Source organism: Telopea speciosissima, chromosome 6 (assembly GCF_018873765.1).
Source record: "Telopea speciosissima isolate NSW1024214 ecotype Mountain lineage chromosome 6, Tspe_v1, whole genome shotgun sequence".
NCBI lineage: Eukaryota > Viridiplantae > Streptophyta > Magnoliopsida > Proteales > Proteaceae > Telopea > Telopea speciosissima.
In genome coordinates, this window is record NC_057921.1 from 55,337,624 (window position 1) to 55,351,738 (window position 14,115).

At 45.8% G+C, this 14,115-nt stretch overlaps 1 protein-coding gene across 2 annotated transcripts in view; it reads left to right on the forward strand.

Moving 5' to 3' along the window:
* LOC122663896 overlaps nt 1-14,115 on the forward strand; it is a 217,148-nt gene that overhangs the window by 70,411 nt on the left and 132,622 nt on the right. For both annotated transcript variants that reach the window (XM_043859564.1, XM_043859565.1), the window contains exons 7-8: nt 12,360-12,513; nt 12,639-12,776. In XM_043859564.1, coding sequence (XP_043715499.1) covers nt 12,360-12,513; nt 12,639-12,776 — 292 coding nt within the window. The remainder of the gene's footprint in view (nt 1-12,359; nt 12,514-12,638; nt 12,777-14,115) is intronic.

Below are 14,115 nucleotides of genomic sequence, written 5' to 3' on the forward strand. Positions count from 1 at the left end.
TTACCTTTGCAAATCGATTTTTTTGATTGGTTTGCTTAATATTGCAATTGTGCCTATAAGCTGTAGGTGTTATTTGTAACGGTGTGAACCATGGTTAATACGCGATCGAATGCCAACGTTCTCTCTTTAGGGAAGAGGCGGTGAGGCTTGAATACGGTTCTACCAGGTAGCATGATTAGTAATAATGCGGATGTCGCCAGCGTTGTTGAGCGATAGGTTGCAATCCGTGGAGCGAGAGCATAGGGAGGCGCAAGAAAGCGAGCGCCAATTATCACGCTGAAAACATGGCTATGTTCGAAGCCTTTGTTAGGAAAGCGCAGCGAGTGCCTCCTCATGTGCGAAGTCAATCCTCCCCGCTGCCCTGTGGGTTCTGCTTGTACCTAGTGTTCCTGCGGCTCAAAACGTGCCGAATTCCTTTGACCTGAGGTGCCAGCACCTATTCTACCTTAAACTGCGTGGCTCCTTCGATCAAGCCGGTGACTCGAGCAGGTGGATCTGCTTAGGTTATCGGAGAGATTTGAAACATCGTCCTCCAACCTTCTACAAGATGGCCCGTGATTCCTTTTTCCGGCAACATTTATAAGGGATCTTGAGAGAATCTTTCAGAGTGATACAGTGCAATGACACGGACGAGATCCGGTGTGCTACCTACCAGCTCCGGTGATTCGATGCGTGGTGGCTCTCCTCACAAAGACCATTTTGCGGCAACTCACTTTGGAGGCGACTTAGGCTCAATTCAAGGAAGTCTTCTTCAAAAATTTCTTCCCTCAAAACTTCCGTGATAGGAAGGAGTCCGAGTTTATGAGCTTCTTTGAGGATCCAAATCGGTCCTTGAGTACCGGCAAGCTTTTGAGGAGCTGTTTTACTTCGCCCGGTACATGAAGGCCGAGAATGTGAAGGCTAGGAAGTTTGAGAAGGGGCTTAGACCTAGCATTAGTATTACGTGGTGCTACACAAGTACCCTACTTACGCCCGAGACGGTCCAGGCCGCTAAGGTGATTGAGGACCAGCAGAGAGAGAATTACAGGGCCATTCAGGTGGTAAAAGGCCCACTGACCTCTCACGAACCTAGGGGATCCACAAAATTCCAAAGGAGAGGATCTTACTACTACTTTTCCGGTCCAGTCCCGGAGGTCGGATGCGGTCAAGCCCGAGGCCTACATCAACTCCTCACTATGGTTCCCAGGACTCTTATATGTTACAATTGCAAGGAGTCCGGGCATATGGTTCGAGACTGCCCTCATCCGCGGATGATAGTCCTCCAGTGCAGCTACGTATGGCACCCTGCCGAGCGGCGACATGTGCGTTCTCTTCTTCCGCTCCGGCCCATGATCTCAAGGTCGGGTGATTCTGTGACAAATGAAGAGGCCCGAGCCGATCCCAGGTGTTAATACAGGTAATGCGCTCTACTCTTAAGATGCGCATATAATAGCTTTTGTTTCTATGATTGGTTGTCATTGCTTGTCAAAGTGTCGTTCTTGTTTGCTCTCCGCTTATGCTTTATTTGATTCTGGGGCATCACACTCTTTTGTGTCCCCTAGTTTTGCTAAGAAGATGTCCATTGAACCAAAGCTAATGGCCCGAAAGCGATAGTCGATGACAGCCCAACGGGTAGCAAGTTGAACTTAACTCGGTTTATGATCCTTGCCAGGTATGTGTGGGTGGTCACGGACTCGAAGCAAGCTTAGTCTGCTTGGATATGAAAGACTTTGATGTGATTTTGGGAATGGATTGGCTATCAACTCACAAAGCTTGATCCTAATCTGCTTGAGAGAGGAAGGTTCTATTCAAACCAATTTGAAGGTGAAGAGTTTGTGTTTATGGGTACTAGCGGGAGAGACCCAAGAAAGTTATCATCTACCGCCTCCAAGTACTGAAGTTGTTGGCGAGAGGATGTCGGTGTTATCTAGCATCCGTGATAGGCGGAAGCCAAAGGCGGCCTTTGGAAGAGTTATGCGTGGTGAAAGACTTTCAGATGTCTTTCCCGAGGATCTAACGCGGTCGCCACCCGAGATCGCGAGACAGAGTTCATGATAGATCGATTCTGGTGCAGCCCCAGATATCAAGGCACCTTACAGGATGGCCCCAGGCGAGTTAAAGAGCTACAAGAGCAGTTGAAGGACCTGTTGAAGAAGGGTTTCATTAGACCCTGAGTGTATCTCCTCGGGGAGCACTGTGTTGTTTGTGAAAAAGAAGGACGGTAGTATGCGTGCGTGCATTGACTACCGTGAGCTCAACAAATTGACAATCAAGAACCGGTATCCTTTGCCTAGGATCGATGACCTATTCGATCAACTACAGTGCGAAGGTGTTCTCGAAAATTGATCTCGGTCAGGGTACCATCGATTGAAGATCAGAAATAGTGATATCGCAAGACGAAACTGGCATTCAGATCTCGCTATGGTCATTATGAGTTCTTGGTCGTGTCCTTCGGGCTGACCAATGCCCCGCCGCCTTTATGGAGTTGATGAACCGGGTGTTCCACGATGTTCTGAAGCAGTATGTCATTGTCTTCATTGATGACATCTTGGTCATTCCAAAGCGACGAGGAGCATGCGGACCATCTCCGCCTAGTATTCGCAACGCCTAAGGAGAAGCAGATTTACGCCAAATTCGGTAAGTGTGAGTTTTGGCTACAACAGTGGTATTTCAGGGACACCTTGTTTACGGTAAGGGTATAGAGGTTGACCCTGCGAGGTGAAGTCGAGTGGATTGGTAGGCGATACCAAGAATGTGGCGAGACATTCGTAGTTTCCTGGGACTAGGCTATTACAGGAGATTTATTGAGAACTTCTCGAGGCTCTCCGCTCCTATGACACGACCGACCCGAAAGGGAGTGAAGTTCGAGTGGTCCGATAGTCGTGAAAAGAGCTTCCAAGAGCTCAAGCAGAGGCTGGTTTCCGCTCAAGAGACTTACCATTCCTAATGGTACCTGGAGGGATGGTAGTCCTACTGATGATGCATCTAAAATGGGCTTGGGTTGTGTTCTAATGCAAGATGGGAAGGTAGTGGCCTATGCTTCTCGGCAATCAAGGACTATGAGAAGAACTACCCGACCCATGATTTGGAGCTTGCACTGTGGTTTTCGCTCGAAGATCTGGAGACATTATTTATATGGTGAGAAGAGCGAAATATACGGTGATCACAAGAGCCTCAAATACTTCTTTACACAAAAGGAGCTCAATATGAGGCAGCACGGTGGTTGGAGTTGTTGAAAGATTATGATTGTACTATCCATTACCACCCCCGCAAGGCAAATGTAGTAGCGGATGCGCCCAGCCGAAATCTCGATCCTTGTCACTGGCAGCATCGCTAGCGACCACGATGAGAAACTCATCGAGGAAGCTAGAAGGATGGACACTGGAATTCTTGGTTGATGGTGTTACCTTATCTCTATCGGCTTTATCAATACAATCCACACCTGGTAGGGCGAATTCAATCAGCCCAGGCTTCGATGAGGAGATTCAAAAGGTTATTGAGGCTATCGGGGGACACGCTTGTGAGGCTGGATTTTACTTTAACAGAGAGAGTGGTGTTCTCATGTTCGGACAACGGCTATGTGTTCCTAGTAACCCTCGATTGAGGAAGGAAGTGTTAGGCGAGGCCGCTGACTCTCCACTATTCTATTCATCCAGGTAGTACGAAGATGTATAGAGATCGAAGGAATATTGCGGGAGTGGAATGAAGAGGGATGTGGCCGAGTATGTGGCAAAATGTCTTACTTGTCGCAGGTAAAGGCGGATAGACGAGCGACCTCATGGCCTCTTACTGATCATTACCATTTCGGAGTGGAAGTGGGAGCATGTTACCATGGATTTTGTCACCGGGTTGCCCCACGCCTAGAAGTGTCGATACCGTATATGGGTTGTCGTTGACATGATTAGACAAAGACGGCTCACTTCATCCCGTGAAGATTACCTATTCGATGGACAAGTGGCTCGCATACATTGATAATGTAGTTCGTCTACACGGAGTTCTGTCGGCATCATCTCCGATCGGGATCCCGATTTACATCTAAGTTCAGGGGAGGGTTTGAAGGCAATGGGTGTCTGTTGAGTTTTAGTACAGCCTTCCACCCTCAAACCGCCAGACGATCGGAGAGGACTAATTCGGACATTAGAAGATATGCTCCGACTTGTGCCGTTGATATGCTGAAGGCGCTGGGCGAAGCATCTCTCACTTATTGAGTTTGCTTACAATAACGATTGCCAGGCCTACTATGGCGTGGCACCGTTTGAGGCTCGGCATGGGAAGAAGTGTCGGACACCGTTATATTGGGGCGAAGTAGTGAAGCAGCGTATTCTTGGACCCGGAGTTGATTGCGACGGCAAATGCGAGAAGGGTGGACTTGATTCGTGAGCGGATGGCCCGGCTCACCCGGCGAAGGGTTATGCGGGACTTAGGAGACGGAAGGACGCCGGGAGTTATTTGTTGGCGATAAAGTGTTCACCGAAGCGTATCACCCTCCAAAGGGGTGATGCGTTTGCCGAAGAAGCAAGCCGGTAGTCCAGAGATTTATAGGACCTTTTGAGATCCTTCGCACGGATTGGACGGTGGCATATCGGTTGGCGCTCCCTCCATCTTTAGAAGGTGTGCGCGGCGTCTTCCACGATGTCTATGTTGAGAAGTATGTCACGATCCAAGCCATGTATTGACGCATGAACCACCTGAACTTGCGGCGACATGTCCTATAAAAGAGTTTGCTAAAAGATTTTGGGACAATGAAGGTTGTTCATCTTCGCAACCGGCCCATTCATTATGTGAAGATAAAATGGTGCAACCATCGGAAGAGGAAGCTTGGGAGGCAAGAGCGGTAGAAATGCGGGCAAAATACCCTTTTCGCCTATTTACTGAGGTACGTCAAATTTCGAGGACGAAATTTCTTATAAGGTGGGGGGGATGTTATACCGTGCCAGGATATAATTAAATATCATTTCTTCTCGTGACGTGTAGATACGCTTGCCACGTATCTTGGTGACTATTCTCCATGATGGTCAAACTAGCTACAAAATCGTTGACCACAAGACGGGTTTGCACGAATGGAGGAAAGATTCTCAACCGCCTTGATGGGAAAGTTCGTGGACGGCGACTTCGTCGACTACCCTCCAAGTACCAGCCGGAAGCGAGGAGTTCGAGGAGAGAGCATCCGGACCGTCACTTCATTTGGATATTTCGTTGGTGATGAGACTGGCGTTGCCGTGGCGAAGCTGTTCGGGTCAGTGGGTAATAAACGTAGCGAGGGGGAAAAAAGTAAGTTACAGCCTCAAGTCTTATTAATTATTCTTCCCTCGTAACCTCGAAGTGCTGGTCCAGGGCCCAACCGCTCGAGCTATTTCGTGAGAGAAGGGAATAATTTAAGTTCGGGTCCCAGCGTACCTTTAGGAAGTACATTGGGGACTTATACCCATCTCTACATGAGCCCATCCAAGAATGGGCTTTTCCTTAATTAGGGTTGTGGGCAGCCCGCTTAACCTATCGCCCGATGGTGGGTTATTCCATCCACTTACCCACATGGGACTAATGGGTTGACCCATTAGGCCTCGTGACCCATTTGACTTGAGGTACCCTAAATACCCATTTATTATAAAAGAGAGGAGGAGGGGGAGAGAACATTACTTCTTCTTCAACATCCTCTTCTACCCTAAATCGTGGAGGAGAGAAAGAGGAGAGAAAGAGAGAGAAAGAGAAAGAGGAAGGAGAGAGAGGCTTGGAGGAAGGTGGAGACCCCATCTCTTGGCGTAAATCGTGGAGCTCTCATCTTGGGGGTAGGTAAGCTTCTTCCTTCTTCTATTTTGGGTTTCAAAAGGGGTTGGGTAATGGGAGAGATCGACCTAGATCTCTCTTGGAACCTAGGGAGTAGATGGAGCTTTAAAGCAAGCTATGGTGGAGTTAGTTCACTCCATTATGAGCTCTAATGTGAGGGTTCTCATTGCCATTCGGGGGATTTAAGGTTGGACCCTAAGGAGCTTAGGATAGAGTTTTCGTAGAAGTCCTTGTGCACTTAAAAACCACTGAAATGGGGTCCTTGGAGGGGAATCCTTCGGATTTTTGGACCTGAAGGTGTGAGGGTTACATGTGATTTCGGACGGCAAAGAAAACCCCCCGAAACTACCTTCCGAGAAGGATTACAGTGAAGAGTCGGATTTACAGCACTGGATTCAGCTTTTACGAAACCACATCCGCATCCGACCTTGGCAAAAATTAGCCCTGAGCCCTCAAGCTTCGGATTTACACTTGGATTCAGTTTTTCCGAAACCACATCCGCATCCGACCTTGACTAAAACCGTCCCGGTTTCCCTAGGATTTACGTGTGGTTGCAGAATTTGGGCGTGAAACCACTCCCCGCAACCAGCCGTCTGCAAACCTTATACTTAAGCTGTCCATGGGAGATCTTTTGGGGATCCGTTCCTTTCGCTCGTTTAACCTTATTCCACTCTTTGTATAGGTTAAAATATTCACTTTTGTGGGCTTATTGCTTGATCGAGGCGAAACGTTGATAAACTGGGTGCTTAGGCGTATACGTTGTGAGTGGGTTTAGTCGTTTGGGCTTATTATTATTACATGCATTATATATTATGTAATCATTATAATTAATAAGCATGTTTGCGCATATCGCATACTCTTATATACAATTGTTATAATGTTGATTGGTAATGTGGTACCTTGATGGGTCTCGTGCCATGTGGGTGCAGTCGGAACCCCCGAACACTATATACATTTATGAAGAAATTTTGTTGAATGTCATGTCGATTAGCTGTCGCCGTCCGATAATCTTTCGTAACCGGGCACTAAACCAGGATATGAAAAGTTGATGCGCCGGATTACCTCTCGGGACGATAATCTTTTGTGTAGTATATTGTGGCTGGATTTCACACCCTTATCCACGACCACTTACCAACGAGGGGTTTAGGTGTTGGGTAATCGTCTGGCCGGATTCTGTGGAGGTGGGAGAGGCCCGAGTCGTAGTAGTATTAGTTATCGATGGTACTGCCCAGTGAGTGGCTCTTGGAGCTTCGATCGGCGTAGGTCCCACGTGACAATTGAGGTTTCATTGTGGCGATAAGTTAAGTGACCCACATGTGTCTCCCAAGTTGTCACGATGGCAATATGCCATTGACTTAGTTGTTTGTTAGGGGTGGAAAAATGGACTTAACATAATGCATGCATCATTGGACTATGTGAATTGCGTGTTTGTGCATTCCCATCCCCTCACTGGCTCGGTGGAGCTAACCCCCTCGTCTTGCGCATTTTTTTAGATTATGGTGCCGGTGGCCGGATATCTCGCGGGACTTGGAGTTCAGCCCTCGGGATACGATGAGATCGGTGAGGAGGAGCCGGAGGCCGTGTTTGAGAACGTGGCGCCAGTGTCCTTGCGATGATTGTGCCTACGGGCCAGTGAGGATATTCGGGACTCGATCCCTTTTTGATTACTTTTGAGGCTAAGGCACATGGTGAAATACTTGCTTTGTTATACCATTTTTGATAGTTATTAGATGGTCATTGGAAATGTAACTAATTCAATCGTATTTAACATCGAAGCCTTTGAACATCTTGAACTATTCGATTTATACGCTTCCGCAATCTATCGATCCTTGGAATGTAATATTCCTCTTTTCTCGCATTCTAATATTATATTGTGTTAATATTGGTTATGATCATGCGTACGGGGACACCGTGTCGGTGATCCGGGCGGTTTAGTAGGATGACACGCGTCGCCCTAGTACCCTTTATATGATATTATATTCCTTATGCAGAATAGGGGCGTGACAGCCTGACTGTCACACCACAACAGCATAGGAGAATCATCACCAAATCCAAGTTCCGTCATCAATTGTTTAATCCACATGAGTTCACCAAAGGCCATGAGCCATAGCCCGATACTCCGACTCTGCACTAGACCGAGCTACTACAGATGCTTTCTTGCTCTTCCATGAAACAAGGTTTCCTCCAACAAAGACACAATAGCCCGAAGTAGACTTTCTATCAATAGGAGATCCTGCCCAATCTGCATCAGTAAATCCTTCAATCCTTCTATGACTATGATTAGAATACAAGAGACCACAGCCTGGATCCTTCTTAATATATCTCAACACCCTTATAACTGCCTCCCAATGAGCTGTCCTAGGAGCGGACATAAATTGACTCAGTACATCGACAGGAAAAGAGATGTCGGTCTAGTCACAGTCAAATAGTTGAGTTTCCTACAAGCCTTCGATACTTCTCTGGATCAGCCGAACATCCCCATCCTCTGCCATAAGTTTCACATTTGAATCCATAGGAGTATCCAAAGGCCTAGAGCCCAGATAATCCTGTCTCCGAAAGTAAATCAAGCACATATTTTATTGTGAGAGCGAAATCCCTTTCCTCGAGTGAGCTACCTCAATACCCAAGAAGTACTTTAGTCGTCCCAGGTCCTTAGTCTGGAATTGCTGTCCCAAATATGTCTTCATGCTCTCAATACCTGAAGAGTCATCCCCTGTAATAACAATATCATCTACATAAACTACCAAAAATATCTTCCCCTGCATCATTGCTGAAAAACACCGAGTGATCACTCTCGGACCGAGTCAAACCAAACTCCAAGACAACATCTCGTAAGCGGCCAAACCAAGCTCGTGGTGATTGCTTCAGCCCATACAAAGATTTCCTCCTTACACACCTTACCAGACTCCCCCTGAGCAACAAAACCAGAAGGTTGCTCCATATACACCTCCTCAAGGAGGTCCCCATGCAAGAACGCATTCTTGACATCTAGCTGAAATAATGGCCAGTGATGTATAGCAGCCAAGGAAATTAAAATGCGGACAGAAGTAAGCTTTGCAACCGGAGAGAAAGTATCCAAATAGTCCACACCATACACTTGGGCATAGCCCTTTGCAACAAGACGGGCCTTCAACCGAGCCACAGACCCATCAGGATTAATCTTCACCACAAAGATCCAGCGACAACCGATAGCAGACTTTTTTTTTTTTTAGATGAATGAAAATTTAAATTACGAAGAAAGGAGAGGGGATGTACAAGCCCGAGGGCCAATAAAACTGAAGCTAGAGACTAGTTGGGACACAAAATGGAGGTAGGAAGACACCAGGAGACAACAATCAGCCTGTTCCTTGGGGTATCTTTAACACTACCAAGGGGGAGGGAGCAAGCTTTAGATGAAACATCAAATAAGATGGCCTTCCAAATCCTATCGAAAGAGCGGGATTTGGAAGTCCATCTTCTAAGATTGCGTTCCATCCAAATATGGGAAATAGTAGCGCAAAAGGCGAGCTTTCCCACAATGTCACGAATCGAGTTCCTTCCAAAAGTCATATCTATCCAAATCCATTCCCTAGATAGGGGGAATGGCCTTCTTCGAGCCAGCCAGCAATGACGGAGAACCTAGTTCCAAATGGAGGCTGCGAAAGGGCAAGCGAAGAACAAGTGGTTTGTGTCTTCATGCCCATTCCAACAGAGGCAGCAACTGGGAGAGACTTGCCTGTGACGGCGTATTAGAAAGGCTTGGGTGGGAAGGCAGTTTGCCAAGGCACGCCAAGCTGTGAAACTCTAGCGAGGGATGTGCCATTTGAACCAAGTCACTTTATGCCAAGGACAGGGCGTCCCTCTATGTCTAACCATGTCCCAAGCGGAGTGGGAGCTGAAGATGCCTGATGGGGATGGGAGCCATATAGTGGTATCACCTCTGCCCCCATGGCCAGGGGGGATAGGGGGGAGGGATCTCCATAAATCAGCAAGGGAAGGGGGGGAGGGGGGAGGTGACCACGTGCCTTTGGATATGATGGAGGCCAAAGGGGCAAATCTGTCCAAGCCTGAAGCATACATGATGCGGGGGCTGACTATGGAGGCAAGGACACCTGAAGGGTGCCACTGATCAAGCCAAAGGTAAGTCTGCTGCCCATCATCAATCCTGCATGATATAGCACTCCTGACAATATGCCTCACTTGAAGAATGCTGCGCCAAATCCAAGAGGAGTCAGGGGTAGGGCTGATAGTCCAAATAGAGTCTCTGCGAAGAGGCCCTGCGTACACCCAAGAGGTCCAGATACTGGTCTTGTTGGTGAGAAGCTTCCAAAGCAGTTTGATGGAACCAGCCATGTTGACGTCCTTGATCCTTCTGAGACCGAGACCCCCTTCGGCTTTGGGGAGACATATGGAGGACCAGCTCAAGGGATGAAGAAACCTGGTAGAGTCCACACCTTTCCAAAGGAAAGTACACATGATAGACTCAGCAGCCATTATGGTAGCTTTGGGGAGGCCAAAAACACCACTCCAATAGATGTAACAGGACTGGAGAACTGATCTGATGAGCTCGAGGCGGCCCGCGTAAGATAAGAGTTTCGCTTTCCAAATCTGAAGCTTCTTTCGGAGGAGGTCAAGGATGGGGTTACAATGATGGGCTGAAAGTCTGGCTGGGATGAAGGGGAGGCCAAGGTAGCGAACCGGGAGGGTTCCAGGAGAGAAACCAGTGATGGCTAAAAGGGACGCTTTGGAGTTGTCAGGGACCCCGGCTAAGAAGATTTGAGATTTAAGGAGGTTAATGCGGAGACCAGAGAGCTCCTGGAAAAGGTGAAGGGAAGCCATTATGGATTGAAGGGAGGTTGGGTCGGCCTTAGAGAATATCATAAGGTCATCAGCAAAAGCAAGGTGGGTTAGTTTGGTGTGTTTACATTTGGGAATGGGGGAGATGAGGTGAAGGTCCGTTTTGGATCTGGATCTTGCGAGAGAGGACCTCGAGGAAAGGCAAAAAGGAAGGGGAGAGAGGACAGCCTCACGAATACCAACGAGGAGGAGAAGTAGGCGGCGGGGCTGCCGTTGAGAAGAACAGAGAAGCGAGGGGTGGAAATACAGAAATGGATCCAGTTGACAAAGATGGGGGGAAATGACATCTTCAGAAGAGCTTGGGAAATGAAGTCCCAATGAATGGAGTCAAAAGCCTTAAGGATGTCAATCTTCAGAAGGGCAGAAGGGGAGATGGATTTTCGATGAAACCCTCGGACTATTTCCTAGCAAAGGATGATATTATCAGAGATGCTTCTTCCGGAAATGAAGGCAGATTGATTGGAGCTAACCAACGAGTCAATGACAAGATGGAGGCGATTGGTAAGAATTTTGGCAATGAATTTGTAGAGGAGACCTTCAGCCTTTTCTCTATTCCCTTCTCATGATAGCGGACTTCAAACTCTCCAATGGTAAAGTTACAAATGAGCCTTTGTTGAAGAATAACCTCAACACTTAATATATGGCTTAAGTGGCATTCTTGTAATAACCACTATCCTCAACATGGAATTCCAATCAAAACCCATAAATGATTCTATCTCCATATTCTATTATGACCAATAGGGACCCATGCAAGTTCACCTAACCTTTTCTTTTCCCATAATGCCCTTGAGTTCCAAGCCTAAGAACACAATAGGCCAAAACAACTTAGATTGAACCAATCTTTGAACCAACATTGGACCATGATGAACCAATACTTCAATTGAACCCACATTAAATCATATGAACTTAGGTCACATCAACACTTTAATTTAGTCACATACCATAGTCCATAAAAATCGGGTCATGGGCCGAAAAAATACTAGAAAATGCCCACTATAAATCTTAAACATGTCCATTATCATTAAAATAATAGTAAATCAACCTCATAAATCAATTGATGGCCATAACAGTTCAATCACCATACAAATCATCATATAAATCACAGGCATATTGAATATATACCACACTCACATAGGCATCCTCCATAAGAACTTGCTTCCTTCAGTCCAGCTCGATCATCCTGTCAGTCCAATAATAAAATAATCATTTAACAAATGGTCCTAGGTGCGGGGCATTACACCAAAGCACTTAGAATGGCTTCCTATTTGGCTTGTCTGGCTCATTTACTCGCTTTAAGAACTCGATCGTTTAGTCTTGACTTCCTGGGAATGAAAGTCCCGGCTTCTTACCAACATCATAAGCTGATTCTGCCATCTCCTCTGAGCTGAGAAGTTGGGTCTTTGTTTTCACCTGATGAGCATTCTCCATCTTTTATGATAGGGGATGACATTGACAAAGATGAAAAATAGGATCCTCATCTGGAGAATCTACGGTGTCTGCAGTTCCTCTTTCCTCGCACAGCCATCACCTATTTTAATATTTCACTTTTGATGGGAGATATATCTTTTGTAATCCCACCTGTCCCCTGAACCCAACACCTCTTTCCAGTTCTACACAGTAGTAATATTATTCTCCTGTCACAGTGGTCTTCCTTAGGGAGACTCATCATCTTTCCTGCTAGCAATAATGTTTAACTAAGTATATTACTACCTGTTTGTAGTCTGGTAAACATGACAAATTGACCTAATCATTTCTTTCAGGTAACATTGCTGCTTCAACTTCCTTCTCTGCATGATTCTTCTACAAATTCCATTGGTGGAAGAGCTGATCAAATTCAAATGGAAACTTCAGAAGGAATCTTTAGCTGGCTTGCAATTTTATGGGAACAGGGATTTTTTCATGAAAACCCTCAAGGTATTTCAGTCACTTGGAGTTGGTAGCACTAAGATCTTTGGGTATTATAGTAATTATTTAGGGTGGAGGGGGGGAAGCCTTAGTCATTTTTGACATTCTTCTTTGGGTTGTATTTCAATTTGCAGTTAGGTGCTTGATCATGCAGTCATTTTTGGATATTGATTGGAAGAATCATTATCACTGGGCTAAGCAAGTGCCGAAAAGTTTTGTACTTGGTCCATTAATAGAAGGGTTGAATGACACAGTGCACCACAGAGATTTTGGTTTGTTCTTTACTGAACTTCTTCTCCTTTTAGCCAATGCTTTCCAAATCTTCAATCAGAAATTGTATTGTCCATCATGGAAATTTTGGCTTGCAATTTAATCTACGACTGGTATGTTTGATTGATTTCTTATTGCTTTTTGCTGCTAGTTGCATCACCATTGTGGTGTCAATGACAACTCCATGATTGCCATAGTGCCAATCGCTGCCCATGACCAATAACATTATAGGCATTGAGGTCAATGCTTTGACTGCAGTAAGGCAATGTCATTTGTGCATAGATAGTCATGGATTGTTGTTTTTGGTGCATCAGAAAATATATGCTAAGAGGGCGGGCCTTGGTGCAATGGTAAGGTTGCTCCATTGTGACCAAGTGGTCATGGGTTCGAGTCTGGAAACAGCCTCTTTGCGAAAGCAGAGGTAAGGCTGTGTACATTATGACCCTCCCCAGACCCTGCAGTGGCGGGAGCCTCGTGCACTGGATATGCCCTTTTTTTTTAGAAAATATATGCTGTGCTAGGCAAAGGACATTCAGATTGATTATGCATGGGTTTACTGCGATGCAAATACAAATGAACGCCTCGAAAGCCTATTAAATGTTGGGAAGACAATCTTCCAATTAATGCAAGTGACCATAAATAATTCTTTTGCTTCTTCTTTGACTGATGATTATGGGCTCTCAGAAACCTTATTCTTTCCCTACAAGCTATTAACTCACTCAATGGCCTATGTTTATTCAAAAAGCCTGTTGTTGACCCTAGTTGCTGACTGAGAAAACTTGGAATGCATGTGTGCAGTTAATCTGGATGTCTACCTTTTGAGAAGATTTTGTACAGAATCAATTTTACACCTATCAAAAGAGGAAAACCCTAGCATATGTAACAGTTGGCTACTATCGCAATCACGGGTTGCAAAGTGTTAGTTGGTTTGGCACATTTCTCATGTACATGAGTAATCTGAGCTCCATGCAGCTTGGGCCTTGACAGAAAAACAGGACTTTGAACCTAATATTGAATGAAAAATTGTACAGCAAGCCTTGGTGAATCACTCTGGTTCTCCAACACTCTTGCCAAGTGGGACAAAAGAAAATTTCCTCCAAGCAATTTTATCTAATCGAAGTCAATGAGTACTCAGAAAATTACCACCCATACCATAGATTCTAAAATTATCTTGTTAGCCAAATGTTCCTAATGTTATTAAAGAGAAATTAGAGTTCTCTTTGGATTTGTTTACTTCTTGTAAAGAATAGAAGAAGAGAAAAGAGAAGAAATAGAACAGAGAGAACCGAATCTTTTGTGTAACCTCTGGGAGTTGCAACATAATGTTGAAGCTCCCACTCT